Here is an 18,349-nt window from a genome sequence, read left to right on the forward strand (position 1 = left end):
GGCATCCACTTATGTTAAATTGGCATGGTGCTTCCATTATTTTGTTGGCTTTCAGCGTTTCGCTGGCACCGCCTCACATTTTCCTAAACATCCCGGGGAGCGAAGGGGAAAGATTTGCAGAACACATGTAAGCGTAGCTGTAAATCCACTGTGTTCACATCGTTAAGACCACCAGCAATATCAGAGTCATGATGATTTGTTCTCCCCTTAGAGTAATCTGCGTCTCAGCCCGTGAATCAAGTGTGTTTAGTGAAGTGAAATGAATAAGGGAGCACGGGTTTGACTTGGATTCCATCTCCAAGTGTGCTTTTCTGGAGGAGCAGGTGGTCCTAATATTTCTTGATTCTCAGTGAGTATTTTGCCAACTTTCTGCGAGCAGACTGACGTATCGTGTTAACGCCTCTTTCCTCCTGGTAGATGAAGCTGCCCAACTGTAAAACAGTTTATCTGGAATCATAATTAGAGATGTTTGGATTACTCCGGACTCTGATAAATTCCCTTCAGAACCAGCCAATGTACACGCACGAGTTTACAGACTGGCTGCAGCGATGGCTCGCTGAGTTTTCAGGGGGTTTTTAACTTCACAAGGCTGATTTGTTCTTTACTTGATTGTTCGATTGATTCCTTGCTTGGTTACTTTGCTCTGCGGGTCCATTTGGCCCCGCATAACTGGGTTGTATTCACCATCCCAGCTTGATTGTTTTGGAAAACCAAAGGCCAGTCGATGCCAAGTCATTATAGCAGAGATCTCAGCGGTCCCGCCGCCCCTGACAGGTGGTCCAGCAATGTAAAGTAGGGAGCTTTAAAGTGAAGGTGATCTGGTGAAATTCACTGGGAGCAGTGGGGTTTTCAGTGCAATTTCATTGTTGATATGCATCATAGTAGGCTTTTGCAGCTCATTGTTAGAGCAATTCAGAGCTTGGATTTCTTTTCACATGGACCCGCTGCTCTGCAAAAGGAAAAATAGGCTGCAGGAAAAAGTATTGTTGTATTTAAAATGATCATTCAGGGCAGAACTCTGATGAGGATGTATGTCGAAACTTTGGATATCGCAAGTATTCTGTTTTAAAACATATAGGAGGCTACAGGTTTGTATACGGAACATCTCTTATCAAACCAGGATATTTGGATGATTGCTGTCGGATACTCATCAAATATTTTTGCTGTTCTAGACCTTCAGATGCTCACAGAACAGGTATTCTTAACGAGTGGCACTAAAACAGCAGCAGAAAACAGTGAATCAAGAGCGACAACGTTGCCGTGCAGAGACAGAGGTTTCTGTTTTTAGAAAATATTCACATGTTCCACCTGTGAATTTAAAACGGAGAGCAGATTATCAAAGACTCGCTGGGAAAAATGTTCCACTTTCACGTAACGTTACAGATTCAGGATCGATGAGTAACATTCAGGGCTGAGACGCCCTGATTGTGGCTCTTTATGACGCAGAAGTCCTTGTTATAAAGAATGCTGGGATAGACTAGTCTTTCAAGCAGTGCTGAAAGATGTCTGATTTATACGGGTTAACATTAATCTACACAGCCAGGCCGGGAGTCATGCTTGTTAAAGGTGGTTTTTTTACGGTGGCTCATTTTTCTTTCCTAGTGAGGTGACACGGGGTCACCCGGGGTTCACCGATGACTTCACAGATCCAGTGTCAACGGTAAATGCCCCGTAAAGCTACAAAGTTACTGTTGTTTTATGGTCGCAGCCACTTCAGGTTCAACTTTCTGTGAACCCGCAGGCCATATGCTCTCCCACCGGAGCTGGAAGCAGCACACACATTCATGTATATGCATGCGTACACTGGTGAAGAGTGCTTTCTCGGGCTTTAATTGCAACCAGTTTTTTCCCGCTGTACCGCAAACGTGCCCGCGTGTGACGCTTATGCTGTCTGACAACAAGCAGACCAAAAAAAAGTTTCCAGGAGTTCATTCAATTCCCATCAGGCTTGGATTGTAGTAAAATATGGATGGAGTCTCAGACATCATAATTAAAGTTTGGATTTGGGTTTATGGCTCACTGCTGTCTTGTCAGTTTTTAGAGGCAGAAAATCCAAACAGGGATTTGAGGATTTTAACTAAACATTCCCTACAACATGCTTTTCTTATAGCTGCAGTATTGCCTTTATGGAGCAAGAATTCAAAACAAGGATGCAAGGATTACAAAAAGGGAAATTACTGTGCTCATGCTTTTCTTTGTGCTATAAGGTTTCTTTTTTTCCCAAAGTAGTTTTTATCCCTAAAGCAAATTTTTTTTTAATTAAAGCTCACTGTTCAGTAAAACCTCTCTGTGAAAGCGGTGCTATAGAAATTGTTGTAGCTCTTGTTAGGTGATAGTTTAAATCTCCAAATTCATTTCACCCACTATGTCTCTGCTGTCGTTTAACAGTGACTCATTATGTTCGGACACTTGTAGCTGCATTACACGGACAGGATTAGAGCCTTTTGTTGTGCCCACATGCAGGTATACGTTTTTTCCCCTACAGGTCTATATATAAGCTTCCACCCAACACTCGACACACTAATGCTTTCATCTACTCTAGCTTCCATTATTGGTGCGTTGCCCGTTATATAGACATATAATAAATGGAAACTACCACCCCTCTCGCCCACTCACTGAGGGACACTTCCTTCCTTCGTGTGGACAGATATAGAGCAGGGGATTCTGCCGCGGGGCGCCTCGCTGTTCAGGATTGCCGATGCCGGAGCCACGCTCCTTGACTATGACATCCATTAATGAGAAAGCAGTTGCCAAATGGGCAGTAAGCTGTCGTGTCTTCTTAATATCTTTTTGAGCAGTAGAATGAAAAGCAAGAGAGAGAGAGAGTCCAAAAATAGCGCGCGTCTGGAGTGGATTTTTAATGCCACCAATTCAGTTTTTGGACAATTGTAAGACTTCTTTTTCAGGTGTCCTGAGAATTCAAAGAGAAAGAGAGATGAAAAGCTGAACACCACTCTCGTGTCTAATTTTAATCTAAAGCCTCTGGGTGATTAGCTTAGCTTAGTTTAACTGAGCAGAAAGATGAGAAGCAGGGGGGAAGCAGCCAGCTTGGGCATGCTCAAAGGTAACAAACCCCCTACCAGCACCTCTGAATTTCACTTAATAATGTGTTATGTGTTATCATTTGTTTTAATCTGTACCCACATTCCAGTTTGAAATGTGCCGGCCGCTTGCCCATTTTCTAATCTTTATGTTAAGCTAAGCTAACTCTCTGATCCTTTTCTCTTACCATATGTTTAATGTCCTCCTGTGAGATTGGTACCTAAGTGCTTCAGAGCAGGAATGTCAAACTTATTTTATATCAAGGGGCCACGTACAGCCCACTTTGATCTCAGGTTGGACAAGAGGAGTGAAACTTGACTTTCTGTCAACCTACAGACATTTAACTACTAATTTAATCCCTGTGATATCTTAATATAAGATGAAGAAGTGTAATTTTAACAGCACATCTCAGCTTTTTTGCATAAAATTATAGAAAAAGTTCTGCTCACTAAGCAGAAAGTCATTCTGTGGTTTATCTATTCTATCTTTGGTGTAGCAAATACAGGTACAAATTTATGCCATCCATCGTATTTTCCATTATAGCCATTGCTCGGCCAATTCTAGTCCCTGGGCCTTATGTTTGACACCCCTGCTTTTTAGCCTTTTTAGCAGCGGCAAATTTCCCCATGATGACATAGTTTTTCCCGAAACATAAACACACCTAGTTAAAATAAACAGTTGCAATTGTTGTTTCCCATGAAATCACTTTTTGTTCTCTAAAAAATACGACTGAAGTTTATTTCAGAGTATAAAATTGCAGAAACTGATAACACAGCCAGTCATTTTGGCAGTTTGATGCCGGAGCTGCTAAACACCGTTCTGCACTCTTGACTTTGGGGATGGAGGCTTACATCGTGCACAGAGCGCCACGCTGACATTTATTGGATTGGAAAATGTCCCCACAAAGATGAACTGTAAAGCTGGCGTATTAGAATTAAAATCTAACGGAAAGAAAGAGCTGCAGGTTGAGAAGTGAAAGCTGCCGTGTTTTGTTGCGCTGATGAAGGTCGCGCTTCATTATTTACAGCAGTTACAGTTACGTCCCTGCAGTCTTGCTTCTTGGCCTTGAGCACATGTATGAAATGAATGAATGAAACAGCTTTTATTTGTCACTAGCAGGTTGCCCTGCAGCGAGATGGAAACCTCCCCATTTCCATTTCCATGTAGAAGGTGTACAAAATGCATCAGCGCACATGACGTGGGTGTCGAGGTTTTTAGGTTTAACCTCATTTTTACACAACAAATTCAAAAAAGCGTTGATCTCTCGGAATAGCTTTATTGTCTCCACTTGTTGTTCTTTGCTAATAACAGGGCGGTCTACTTGCTCTTTTGTCCTTTGCAGAAAGATTTCACGCCGGTTCTTTTCATTTTCATTGATTGATAAGTATTTATGCAGTGTTCAACGATTTGAGTCACTTCTTAAATGTGCCGTGTTCTTGTTTTTCATTCCTGTGTTGGCGCTTTACGTCGGGGCAAAGTCTGTAAGTCATCAGCCTCGAACTTTCTAAGAGTCTGATTGAGTCATGTACCCAGCATGCCGCTGTGAAGGGTCGGCATGTGAACGCGTAGTGTAATTCACACCAGTGTGTTTCAGCTCGGCTCACAAAGATTAGTGATGCTGAGTTGTTTTGAATCTCTGTAATCGTTTTTTTGCCCCTCGCTTTCTAATCGTCTCGTGTCACTTGGTTACCATTTTATGTTGTGATTTTATGGTCGTTTGCATCGCTGGTCTTTTTATGATTTTCTGGATCTCTGTACACGTCTGACGCCACTTTGCTGTTGTTGTTGTTGTTGTTGTGTTCTCTTTGTGGTCATTTTGTGTCACTTGGTTGTCATTTTATGGCTGTTTTGCATCTTTTTGTGTAACTTTGTTCACTTGCACGCTTTACTAATCATTTTGCCTACATATGCAATTGTCTTGGATTTCTGTACATGTTATTGCATTTTTTTGTTCTTTTGCATTTCTTTCTCATTTTTTGGTGTCACTTTTATGATTTTTTTGCACCTCTTTGTAGTCATTCAGTGTAATGTTATGGCTGATTTGCGCCTCATTTTAGTATTTTGCGCCACTTTAAATCTCAAGTGATACTTGAGGCTGTTTTGTTTGTTGAATCTATCAGTCATCAATAATCTTCCCCACCCCTACTAGTAGCAGACACCAAAAGATATTCCCACAGGTCAGGTGTCAATGCTGCGGTGGTTCAGAGCTGTTAAGGTGGAACGAGGAGGATCCGAGCATTAATTAGGCACACGGTTTTAGTCGGGATTGCTGATTGGTGTCTCTGTGTAATGATTATTTGCCAGTCATCTTGCGGCAGAATCCTCATGAATTAATGCGCTAAACAGATACCTGTTCATTTCAGAATTAATGAAGTGCAAAGTGCTCTCCATCGTGTGTGTGTGTGTGTGTGTGTGTGTTTTGTTGATTTGTCAGCTCAGCAGGTCAGGTACTTCATGCAGTACACCAGTGTGTTGTGCAGTATTGATTTTGCCAACAAAACACTCGGTTCAGCTGTCGGCGAGGCAGTTTGGGATCCGCTTCGCAAACTTTCCTCAGCACAAAAACTCATCGGTAGAACCAGATTTTTTTTATTTATCCAGGAGGGCAGAATTTATATTCCTGTAGAAACCAGATTTGAATTCAGCCTCATCGCTCTGAATGCATCGTCATGTGCCACAAGACTGTATACTTGATAAACTCGGTACCGCCCTTTTCCTCAAAGCGGAGAGCGGTGTGATATTTCCATCTTTCGCTAAGACTGAACTCGCTCTGATTATTCTGAACGTTCCTGTAATTGAGAAGCGCCTGCTGAAATTTTCTACAAGTCGCCCGAGCTTTGTTTTCAGAGTGGGAGTGGGAAGTTGGGGCAGGCGGGAGAAAGAACATTTTCCCTTTTTATAAAGTCAAAAGGACTCAAATGGCTCGGATTTCACAGTTTTGATCTGTTTTCAATTACTCGGCCGGGCCGCGTACAGAAGAAAATGCTGAACAACTGAAATCTATGGAGGCAGTAGGTGTGGAGCGAGAGTGGGAGAGGAGAGGAAAAAGCAGAGGAACTGGAATGAGAGACAAGGGGGAAATGAAAAGAAAGAGGAGGACGAGTCCAGGGAGAGTGCAGAGTCCCAGAGAAACAATTGGATTAGACAAAGAGAGAGAAAGAGAGCTGTGCAGAGAGTCTTTGATAAATTGGCTGTTTATTTAGCTTTCGCTGTGAATGAGGCAGGGTGCGATGATGTGCTGTCTCCCCTGCATCCCTCGCTACGAGGTCGGGCTTTTTTGGCCCGAGCGCCCAGCGTGTTAAGGAGGTGCAATTGGCCATTCATTGCCAAAGGGTGGGACATCTTTCTGAGTCCTAATGGCTTTTGCAGCTGTGTCTCTCCCCGGCTCCCTCTGTCATCAAGTTTCATCCAACATCAAAAAGACACACCTTCCACTTGTCCCCCCGCCCCAAAAAAAAAAGAAGTCAGCCCCTTGGGTCCTCATAAAGCTCCTGACTATCACTTTTGCCCCTGTTACTTGATGGTTTTCCCAGCATGTTCTTCAGGCTCTGCATGTGTAGCGACAGTCGCCGAGGCTTTCCAGACAACCTGAGAAAGCACATGTGTGTCTTAAAAGCATCACGGCTGTCACCAGCAGGCTTTGTTGCATGAGCAGCAAAGCAAGGCGCTGGCCTGAATTCAGCGTATCAGATAGATTCACTGCCAGCTGTGTCACTATATGCAGAAATTCCTTATAGCTGTAGTTTGTTTCTGTTCTTAGATCAGGGCAGCGTGTTGTTTGGGATCTTAGAAACATTCATGTGCATTTTTTCCTACTTGATCTTCTGATGATGTTTTTCACACATGCGTGCGTCTTATTCTCTAGAACACACTGGATTCTTCCTGTGATTGCTGCTGCACTGAAAGAGGAAAGCTAAATCTTCGCTAAGCGGGCTTTTTGTTGGGTTTTTTGTTGGGGTTTTTTGCCAAAAAGGCCTTTATAGGATGACGGCAGACATCATGCTTTCAACTTCTAAGGGTATATTCTACCTCTGACAATCTGTGTGTCAGACCTTTAAAGGTTCTCATTTATTCCTAACATAGTCCTCTGTTCCCTTTCAGGACCACTGGTTTTGGCGGGTGAAAGATAACTCTGTAATGCAGGGATACCCCATGCCCATCCGAATGTTCTGGAGAGGCCTGCCGCCCAAGATAGACGCAGTCTATGAGAACAGCGAGGGCAAGTTTGTCTTCTTCAAAGGTGAGTCCTTTACACTCCACCACCATCACTGTTTAGTAAAGCTGTTTTTCATTACAGGCAAAGCATCATAAAGCTTTTTATCTGATCCTGCAGTGCTGTAGCCCAGTTGCCTCCGTGCAGTCCCGGCTTACAGTAGCTCCATGTCTGCTCTGTTATCCCTACAAGTCATCGTCTTGTATAAGCTGGACGCTCATTCCTCCTATATTCAATTTCCATGTGTGTATGTTGAAAATAGAGGGATTTTTTTATGCTATCATGCTCCCTCTGAGCACTGCAGAGTTTGGTGCAAGTCTGGGGAGGATTAAAGCAGTTGTTTTGCTTTGGTAGGAAAGTTTACCACAAACAGTTTTGCCTTTTAATAATGCATGTGTTGCATTTTTCTGCTCCAGTGATATATTTTCATATAAAATCGTCCACTGCAGTTAAACACAATCTGTATGCACAGGTCTAGGAAATCACTGGAACAGCATGTGCAAGGAGAGCCTCGCCGCTTGATGAGACGTGATTTTAATTGTTCTTCTTTCTTTTTTTTTTGCTTTGCTGAAAGATTTGTCTTCACATTCAAATCTAGACTGAGCCCCCAAAACACAGCTTTACGACTAATTATGTCTGAAGCTGCAAAGCCACTTAAAAGAAGCAGCAAACAAACACGGCCCTCGTATTTGCATACACACAGAGAGGACGGGAGGCAGGGAAAGGCGGGGAAGGAAGGGTGTTGATGAAAGGAGACGTAGGTAACAACGAAACTCTGCTGGGATGATAAAAAAAAACCTACAAATCTTCTCTCAAACTCGTTTCTATTTCCAACACCAAACAATTCCTGGAAATGCAGACTGCTGGTCCCGGGTGTGCCACGAGCTCTGCAAGTTTGATTTCGCTGCCTTCTCCTCCACCCTGCTCTTTACTGGGCAGCGGTGGAGTTAGAAAATTCATACTAACAGAATGCCTTTTTTCATTTGAACACATGCAGCTGATTTCCCAGTAGGCCTTGTTCTGACTGTCACCATTTGGAAGAAAAATTAGGAAGAAAGTCGGTCAGAAAGCAGAAGGCGGCACGTTAACTCCTCGTCTAACCAGGCGTTTTGAATATACTCTGAACAGCTCTCGTCTGATGAATTCTCTTAAAATACATCCACAGATGGGGACGTTGGAGTCTGCTTTGGCTGTCATGGCTGAGACACTGATTAGCTTAGTGCTTTTTGGGCAGGTCTGGAAACAGACACAGTATACATTAAGAGTGTGCTCTTCGTTCCTACGCCAATGTCAGTGTATTAGTTGTTTCCCTCGCTGAATTCTTCAGAGACGCAAGAAGTTCAGCATGAATTTTAAACGCATCAGTCGAACCGGGCCTGCTGTGTGGATTGCTAATCAGGCTATATGCCCTTACAGAATTACCATTCACAGTTTGGCAACACCATGCAGGCAGATTTAGAAGAAGAGTGTTTTACATGGAGAAATGTTGATTAATAAGAAGCTGTGTTGTGAATTGAAATTAAATTAATCAGATTAGCATGGGCTTTTGCAGCTTTACTCGGAGGCGCCCTGCATATGCACAGCACACATATAGGGGTATGTATCTTCCTCCTGGGAGGCAGGATCCAATCAGAGCTTGATTGAGGCTTTTGTGTCAGAGGACAGACAAAGCTACTCCCTACATCTAAATTATGCAGACATGGCTTATATTGTTTTATTTCAGATTAAGAGCAGAACAATACGCAGGCTCGGCTAATGTGGTAGGGATAGCTCAGTAGGTAAAGTGGTCGCCCCATGATCGGAAGGTCGGCGGTTCGAATCCACTTAACGGCTACCCTGAGGTACCCCTGAGCAAGGTACCGTCCCTACACACTGCTCCCCGGGCGCCTGCTTAGTGGGCTGCCCACTGCTTCACTGAGTGAATGGGTCAAATGCAGAGAAAAACAAGTAATTTCCCCATGGGGATCAATAAAGTATCCATTATTATTATTATTATTATTATTAAACTTGCATTTTTGCATTTTGACTTTGATTGATAGTTTCAAGTCTTTCTAAATATAACCTGATTTTCATTTGGCAACCCTATGGTCCCCTCCAGAGTCATAAAAGATCAGTGACACTCACCACTCGCTCATCACGTCCAATTTTAATCACTTAGAGATGATCAAAACTCTCACATTGAACTCGAGCTGTAGGCTGGACCAGTATTGGCGTGTACATTGAATTTTAAATTAAAAATGTCATTGAATTCACTCCCAACCAGTTTTGCCTGGTTCTGCTTTGTTCTTGTTTCTTCCTGTTAAAAGGGAGTTTTTTCCTCCCACTGTTTCCAAATGCTTGCTCAGAGGTTTTCTCCGTATTCTTGTAGGGTCTTATTTCAAGTTTGAGGTCATGGTGCTGGTTACAGTTATACACAGCCACAGGTATTTGGTATCCTGCTTATGTCTGGCTCTCTTCCTGTGTGGTATATTGTGTCAGTGCAGATATTCACGGTGGCCATGAGAGGTCAAATGCTCTGCAATTTAAGAAAACACCGGCAAATATAAACATGCTGCAAAAACACTCAAAACTTAACAGAAGTTTAATAAAGCAAAACAAAAGTAGAAAAAGTGTTTTTTTTATATAATACTCTACAGTAACGTATGTTTTCTATTAGCCACTTACTGTTAGCCACTTACTGTTAGCTTGTCACTTCTGCATCAGAGCTAGCTACCAAGTGTTGCAGCTAATGTTAACTCCATGAATTATATAAAGTTTTTATTAACATTTTTACTGTTTTTGGCTGTTCTTTGTAAAACTGTTGCCCCATGAAGAGGTTTTTGTATGTACTCGATAGCTAAATGCAGGATAAAATGTCTCAAACAAAGATATTTTCAGCAGAAATACCCCCATTTCTCACCATTTTTGTGAGAAATGGGGGTCATGTTTGGTTTATGTTCAGTAGTAGCAGTCAGCACGGTTCGTGCTCCATCGGCGCAGTTGTAGCAGTTTTTAGTTTTATGGGAGAATATCTGACAAACTTAGAATCTCCATAGGCTGTTTGTTGTACGTGGAAAAGCCTGCGATGATTTTTGCTTAAACGCCGTGTCGAAGAATACATTTCCAGATCTGAACGCGATGATTTCAAGCAGACATTAAAGCCACGGGGTCACACTGGACGTGCGTATGCATAATAAGTTAAGTACTCACAGGCGCATGTGTGGTTCCTGGTTTTCCCGTTTTTGTGTGTGGCCTGTGTAAAGAGGAGGCGTCTCCTTTTTGGAACAAATCTTCATCCTATATAACACTTTTCATACACTGTTGAGGCAGGCGGGGGGGGGGATTAGTCGCTGCAGTGCAGCAGATGCCAGAGCCACCACTACATCAAAGCAGCCCTCACAGCTCTGAAGATGAAGCTCGACTTTTATGTGGAGGCCGATGCAAGTCGACTCCAATTTAAAAAAGAAAGCGAGAACGGAGAATCCCATTCTATGTGGGATTGGGGGGAAAAAAGAGTGAGAGAAGGGAAAGTTTGGGAGTTTTTTTATGAATCAATTTGAACTCATTCTTTCTGGGGACGGGTCACTATTAACCTCAGGGTGTGGCGTGTTAGCGTGGCGTATCAAGGCCGGGAGGAAGCGTGACCCACGGTGAGCGGAGCGCTGAGAGAGAATGACTTGAAATGACAGGAATTTCCTTTTGAGAAAAAAAGAGGCCGTTGCAGGTCTCGCCTTCCCATTTAACATTCAGCCAACACCCTGTCCTACTGTTCCTTCCACCTTTCCATCTCTAAGGTATCCGTATTGTTTAAATACTTTAGGGTGAAATGTCAGACATGGGGAATTTGTGAAGAAAATGAATGAGGCCAGATATTGCTGGGATTTTGCCTCCCTTATTTGACATCCATTTCCTGCATTTGTTAAAAAAAAGAAAGAAAGAAGTTGTGTGGTCATCTGTAAAGCTGACCCTGCAGAAATTCCATGTAGTGTTTCAGGCTGATTGGTGTTTAGTTAGACACCAGGGAGACTCGAGGATCCGGCTCTTTAAACACAGCCAGTTAATCGGATTCTACAAACACGGTTTGAATCTTTGATTCTCTGTTTTTGTCTTAAAAACAAGCTTTAAAAAACTTCAATTTACTTATATTCAATGTCTTGAATGTTACAGAGTTTCAGAGGTGACTGAAGCGTACTGTGTGTGTGTCTGACATCTGCACATGTCACACACTCCTCCTTGTCAGCCCTTTTTTATGTTTTCCTCCAAACCCTGATTTATTTTTGTCAGCGCCGCGATTATTGAAAGAAATACTGTAAGTATTTTGCAGATATTAAACCGATGATTGCTCTTTTCCCGCTCATAAAACAGCAAACATTCATAGCCTCAGGCTCAGTTTCATTTGATTTAATCATAAAAAGGGAATAATAAAAACGCCATCTGCTCTGCCTTTGTCATTCCTACTCCTTCTTTCCCTTTTTCTTTTCTGCCACGTACCTCCCCCCACACACCCCAACACACATTTCCTCTTGACCCACCCTACGCCTCCACCATTGATGAAGAAATGCACTTCCTGGGGTCACGCGGTGTCAGAAATGTGCTGTTTAACCTAATTACTCCACAGGAAGGAGGCTGTAGAGAGGAAAAAATGGAGGCGAGGAACAAAGCAGAAAAAGATATATGGTTTTTAATATTTCAGCAACAATATCACAACCCAAGTATTTTCTTGGCTTCATGGATCCAGGAAACTTTTAAAAAATAAAGGTTTTAATTTGACTGTTTGGTTGCCAGTTTTCCCACAAGCTTTGCAGCTTTTTTCCTTTTATCACAGCTGAGCAGTTACCAGCTCAGTTTGCCAGCGCCAAAAAGTTCCCAGAGCACCTCTAAGCAAGGGCAAGGGGAGCTTGTCACCATTTCTGTTCCCTCTTTCAACAGTATCAGCATCAAATACAGTAATACAACGCAACAGGTTATTGCCTGCCGTGTGTTCAGTGCGTTTTGGGGTCTTTTGCCCCCCTGTATGGTAATCCCCACGGTTACTCGTCCTCCTTCTAATTTGTTTTCTCACTCTCTTTCTCGATATGCAGGAAAGCAGTTCTGGGTGTTTAAGGACACGGTGTTGCAGTCCGGATACCCCAAGGACATCTCCCAGTTTGCCCATGGCATGCCCTCACAGAGCATCGACACCGCCCTGTGGTGGGAGGATGTGGCCAAAACCTACTTCTTTAAAGGGGACAGGTGGGTACGAGTGGAGGTCTTAGATCAGTTCTGGACTTTCTTCCTTGAAAGCCGTGTGCAAATTTAGCCTGCAAAGGTCTCTTAAAAGCGAAGCGTATGATCTTAAATTGGTGGATATTTAGTATAACTAAACAAGAACGGGAAGAATGTTTTAAAGTAGCGTTTCTGATCTGACACAGAGTCGCTCTCAACCTGATTTCATTTGACACTTGTGCTAAAGAACCATCTGTAATATGTTGCTACAAAATCAGGTCAGCGACTCCTCTTAGAGGACGGTTCATTAGTTTTCTTTGTTTGTCTGCTGTCCCACATCATCAGGGTGAAAAAGGTTCAGGGAAAATGTGGGATAGAGTTAGATTTTCCCCATGCCTCTCACACCTGCTATGATAGGTATTATTTGAATTAACTCACTAGAGGAAGCTGACAGTGTGATAGTAAGATACTAGGTATACACATAAAATACCATCTGTTTCCATTTTCAGCCCTGTGTTCCTCTAGCCTTATAGTACCTGCTTTGTCTTCCCGTGGCTCATCGTTTGTTCCTGTTTAGGTACTGGCGCTACAATGAGGAAATGAGAATCATGGACCTTGGCTATCCTAAGCCTATCACAGTGTGGAGAGGTGTGCCTGAATCGCCACAGGGGGCCTTCGTGGACAAAGCCAATGGTACGATTTGTCCTGCACAATACTCTGGTTTGGCAAGCAAGTTGCAGTTCGTTTGCCAGGCTGCATTGATTTCAGATGGTCACTGGCAGGGTAGCATTGATTGAAATTTGCCCCACTTATTAAACTGAGTCTCAGTGTGTGGCACGCTTCCATACATGCAATACAGAGGGAAATGTTTTTTGCGTATTCCAAACAAAAAGCAGGTCAGATCATCCAGAAATACATTTTGTCCCTGTTTTTTATGAATTGTTTCACAAGAAAATATTGCGTAATCGGTCCATCCTGCTCTGAATGCCATAAGACCCAGTCGGAGCCGGACTGTGGAAAGCAGAAAGGACAAGACCACCGCTGGGTGCTCATTCCGGTTTTAAGCCAACTGACTCTCTTCAGGCTTGGGTAGGCGGGATTAAAATCTCGCCGGGAGCTCAACGATAGGCCGCTCAGATGGCAAGGCTACAAAAATAATCTTTTCCCATTGGATGCACCGTGCCAGGTGGGTTTGGGGTCTGGTCTTGGCTGCAAGTCGTTTGGAAAAAACAGAGCAGGTGGTGTTGAAAGCTCGCGCCATCTGTGCCGAAGATCCCCCGCCAGACCTGTAGCTGGGCATTTCTGCTGGTGAGGCCAGGTGGAGCGGGCATCAATCAGAGCATGAAGGATGGACTGATATCCAAGCGGATGATGGCTGTTTGTGTATGTTTCTGCACGTAAATGTGTCGGCCTTCGTTTATTGAGAGAGCCGGCTGTTTGCCGAGACAGCGTGCCAAGTGGACCGCTCATAACACTGACCCAGATCGCCAGGCGTAATTGAGCACGCCACTGTAGCCCACGACAGTGTGTATGAGGCGGCACGTTTCGGAGCGGGGAGCCCAGGGCGACGTTGACCTGGTTCTAACCCACACAAGCTCAGCCTGTCTGACCTCTCATCTGCTCTCCCCCTCTGTGTCTCTCAGTGAATAGTTCTACTTGTTATGGAGCTGTATAGTTAGTCTTCATGTGGATCTTTCTATTTCTAACAAAAAACCCTTTTTCGCTTAATTTGGGTTAAATGTAGGAGAAAAGTGTGACAGAACCTGCCGCCAGATCAGAAAGAGGAGCATCCCGACAGTGGCTGTAATTCATCAGCTAATCACAATACTCAGCTGAGCTCTAAATACTAATTCAAAGAGCATTGTGTGGTTTGGCCTGTCTCACTATACGCGGCCAGGTTGTGAAGACAGAGCTCTGCCCAACAAGGTGATCAAGTCTCCCACTCGGCCAGGCCGGCCCCTCTTTCATCTAAAATCCCACCTTACGCTGTTTCATTTCCTCGCTCATACCATCTCCAACCGACACGTTGTTTAAAAAGCGCTGGCCTTCCTCGCCTGGAAACTTAGAACATTTCTTTCCTCATCTTCTCAGAGAGGAGTGCGCATAAATAACAAATGGGGAAACACAAAGTGTGAAAGGAGGCCAACGAGGGAGAGGAGAGCTCGAGGATTCAGCCAGGCTGTCCGGACCAGTTTTACACGGCACATTTTCCCAGTGAGCATTTGAGCGACGGTGGAGGCAAAGTTTGAAATGAACATATTGTGGGCATGGAACAACAAAAAAATAGTTTCTTTGTGTTTCATGATTTTTTTTTCCATCGCTGGAGCCGTTGTGGAGAGGAGGGGTAAATTCTCACCTGAATGCACGGCGGCCGACTGCATTAGCGGATCTGTGCATCTTTGGGGGACGCTGGGACAGTCGCCCTCACGTCCCGTCACAAAATCGACCGTCGCTCTCGTGGCTTAGAAAGCGCCTTGTTTGCCAGTGACATTTGCTGCGCTTTTGTGTGAGCGTAGCTACGGGGCCTGACTCCCGCTCGGGTGTGTTTTCTCTTTCATGACCGGTATAATTAGTCCTGAGGGACAGGCACAGGTATCCCAGCAGAACAACTGAACTGAAACCGAAACTGTGGCTCAGCATCAGAGCAGCACACACACTACTGGCTGGTTATCTTCATTTTGACTTCGCTTGAATAATTTTTTTCCTTTAAGATAAAAGGTGATTTCTTTTTTAAAGATTCAATTAGTAATAAATTCTTTGAACAGTTCGTGACTTTATTAAATACATGAAAGAGCTTCCTCCAAAGCAACAGTTGTGCCCGGTTACTTCAGTATATGTTAGCAGTAAAAATGATGCCTGACGTGTATCGATGAGGATCTAACAGTAAATGGCTTATAAGCTAGTAATGTGACGTATTCCTCACGTTTTAGCACTCGCCCTAGCTGGTGACCTTTCCGTCAGCTGAATGAAATTGTTATCATTATATCCAGTTTGATGGCTTTTCGGTGACAGCTTAATGCACATTTTGACAGTACTGACAGAGCTGAGCATTAGCTGAAAACGTGCTAAATCACTCTTTAACAACTTTTGTGTGCGTGTGTCCTTGCTTCAGGTTTCACCTACTTCTACAAGGGGAAGGAGTACTGGAAGTTTAGCAACCAGTTCCTCAGAGTGGAACCGGGCTACCCGCGCTCCATCCTCAAGGACTTCATGGGCTGCGAGCTGACGCCCATCGACCCCGGCCGCCCACCGGCCGACGACGGCAACTCGGACGTGGTGATCGAGCTGGACAACGAGGCCAACACGGTGAAGGCCATCGCCATAGTGATCCCCTGCGTGCTCGCGCTGTGCCTGCTGGTGCTGGTCTACACCGTGGTGCAGTTCAAGAGGAAGGGCACGCCTCGCCACATACTGTACTGCAAACGCTCCATGCAGGAATGGGTTTGAATTTTTTTGGAGGGGGGTGGGGTTAAGAGACGAGAGGGCAGAGCTAGGGTGGGAGTTAAGAGGATTGTGGAAAAACAGTACAACAGCCCCCCACTTTTCACAGAGAGGAGGACGGTGGACACTGGACAGCTTTATGGGAAAAACAACAAGCCACGCCTCCTCCTCTTCGGCGATCGAAACTTTCGTGCAGACCTGCAGAACCAGCCGAGAAGTCTGACGGTGATCCCGCGTTTAAAAAAAGGCGACTCCCAGGACTTTAAGCTGACTTTCTCCAGCCCCCAGCCTTTTTAACAAACGGGGCCCAGAGGGACAGTTTGTGGAGGGGGATCTTTGTCGGATGTGACCTTCGATCCCGGTCCAAAAATAATGAGAAAAAAAAAAAATCAACAAGAGGGTCAGCATCACTTTGTATCTCAGAAACTCGACTTCCTATCCCCGTCCTCTTTGTTTCTTTGCCCGACTGCTTTTCAGACGGAGGACTTTCAGGGGAACAAACTCTTCCCACAGGGCACTGCATTGTCAACTGTGTCATATCAGGTTGTTGATAAACAGCTTTCTATTTTCTGATCCGCGTGCCCCTCCCCTCCTCCAGCTTCAGACTGGGCTCAGAAAAATAAAAAATAAAAAAATAAGTCTCAGATAAACACAACTTTATTACGTAACCAATCATTCATCTGTTTTTTTGTTTGTTTTTTCTTTTTTTCTTCTTTTTTTTATTGGAATTCATGTGAGAAAAGAGGTCCTCACTGTTCCCTTTAAGACATCCCTGAAGAAGAGACCAAACAAAACCAAATAAAATCCATCTCTCTCCAAAGAGGATCACATTTTTCTTTCTTTCTTTCTTTAGTTCCTTCTTTCCCTTCTCTGGATCCTTGCAGCGATTACGAGTTGGGGGGAGCTCTGACTGTTGTGGCAGTCTGTTTGAGACACAGGGGCCAAATTATTCTGCAATATTTTAACTCGCCTTAATTATACATCATACTACTTGTGCTTGGTTTTGCTGTTCTTGGTGTTTTTCTTTTTTTTTATTATTATTTTAATTTGTATACCGCTATTATTTCTTTTTGTTTCTTCTTCCTTTTTTTAAAGAAGCTGCTTAATTGCTTCTTGTGGTTGGTATTTTATGAATTTTATTACGTTACTCAGAATCCTCAGCACTGGCTTGCTGAGCCATTCTGGACAGATTAATACAGTAGGTCCAGCCTGTACTGAAAGTAATGTATTGTATACTAAAAAAAAAAGATGTTGGAAGGTTCTGGAGTAAAGCCACTATTTTTGTGTGTTAAGGTATTTGTTACTGTTAGTTTTGATATTTCCATAAGACAGGCTGACAGGAGTCTTGTTTCTGGATTTGTCCTTGGCCCATATTCCTCTGTTTTTGTTTGTTTGGGTTTTTTTATTTCTTTTTTGTGAATGGACTTAATTAAAAATAATGATAATAATAAAATCCTGTTGACTGCCTTGTTTGAGAGAGCTCACAGTTCCCAGAATGCTCTTGTCTGAAGACTGAAGTGAGACAGCAAGTCAAGATCAGTGCCTGTGTCAACGTGCATGCAAGCATTTACTGTACGACCCTATCGGTTCTGCTCAACATGGCTTTGACCCCCTTCCCTCCCATCGAGCCGAGGAGGAAGTTTTCTCTTAAAAATACTGTTTATGTTCACTTTTGTATCTTTTAAGTGTACCCCGGTCCCACCGCCTGCCTTCCTCCAGCTACAATTAAATCCGAGACAAACAAACTGTAAAAGATTTAAGTGGTACATTTGGGTGATTGGCAAGTCAAATTGGCCTGAACCAAACACGTAGTGTCATGGAGACATGACGGGTAGTCTTTGAATGTGTGTTTGTTTTCATGATCACATACTGTTTTTTTTTTCTTTCTTTCCTGTTTTCTGGTCAAAACAACTTGGACATGTCACGATGACTTGTTTGTGTAAGACTTTGGGACAAGAGAAAAACATGTCCCGATTGAATGAATAAACTGATCAATATACATTGAAGAACCGCCTTCAAACTTTCTACTCGTTTTTTTAAACTCAGCAGGTAGACTGCACTTTGAAACCGTGTTAATTTTCATTCAGGCATCTAAATCCTTTTAGCTTTAGTGTTTTTTTTTTATAGGGTTAAATATCATAAGATTATTGCAGACTCAATCTAAAGTGTGAAAGCTTCTTATGTTTTCTTGGTGAGCAAACGTAAAATATACAGTTTCAAAGTTTAATTAAATGTTTTGAAGGTTCAAGTTACACAGCGCTGTGGACCTGTCAAACACCCGCCCACACTAGTGAATGAACTTCTTATTGTATCACACAAATAAGATGTGTGTATGGTTGGTTAAAAAGTTGGAAAGGAGATACAGTTTGTAGGGAAACTTGGCTTTCCCAATTTGGCACTTGGTCTGGTAGCTGGTTCATCTTACATCTTAACACCAGTCGGGCATCTTCTCCCTGTGAAGAGAAACAA

The 18,349-nt window shown here is 43.4% G+C and overlaps 1 protein-coding gene across 2 annotated transcripts in view; it reads left to right on the forward strand.

Moving 5' to 3' along the window:
• mmp16a (matrix metallopeptidase 16a (membrane-inserted)) overlaps positions 1-17,881 on the forward strand; it is a 75,065-nt gene extending 57,184 nt beyond the window's left edge. For both annotated transcript variants that reach the window (XM_004569499.4, XM_004569500.4), the window contains 4 exons: positions 7,144-7,282; positions 12,316-12,466; positions 13,017-13,132; positions 15,552-17,881. In XM_004569499.4, coding sequence (XP_004569556.1) covers positions 7,144-7,282; positions 12,316-12,466; positions 13,017-13,132; positions 15,552-15,886 — 741 coding nt within the window. In that variant the 3' untranslated portion in view covers positions 15,887-17,881. The remainder of the gene's footprint in view (positions 1-7,143; positions 7,283-12,315; positions 12,467-13,016; positions 13,133-15,551) is intronic.
• Positions 17,882-18,349: the final 468 nt, after the last annotated feature.

The sequence above is a fragment of the Maylandia zebra genome, linkage group LG9 (assembly GCF_041146795.1).
Source record: "Maylandia zebra isolate NMK-2024a linkage group LG9, Mzebra_GT3a, whole genome shotgun sequence".
NCBI lineage: Eukaryota > Metazoa > Chordata > Actinopteri > Cichliformes > Cichlidae > Maylandia > Maylandia zebra.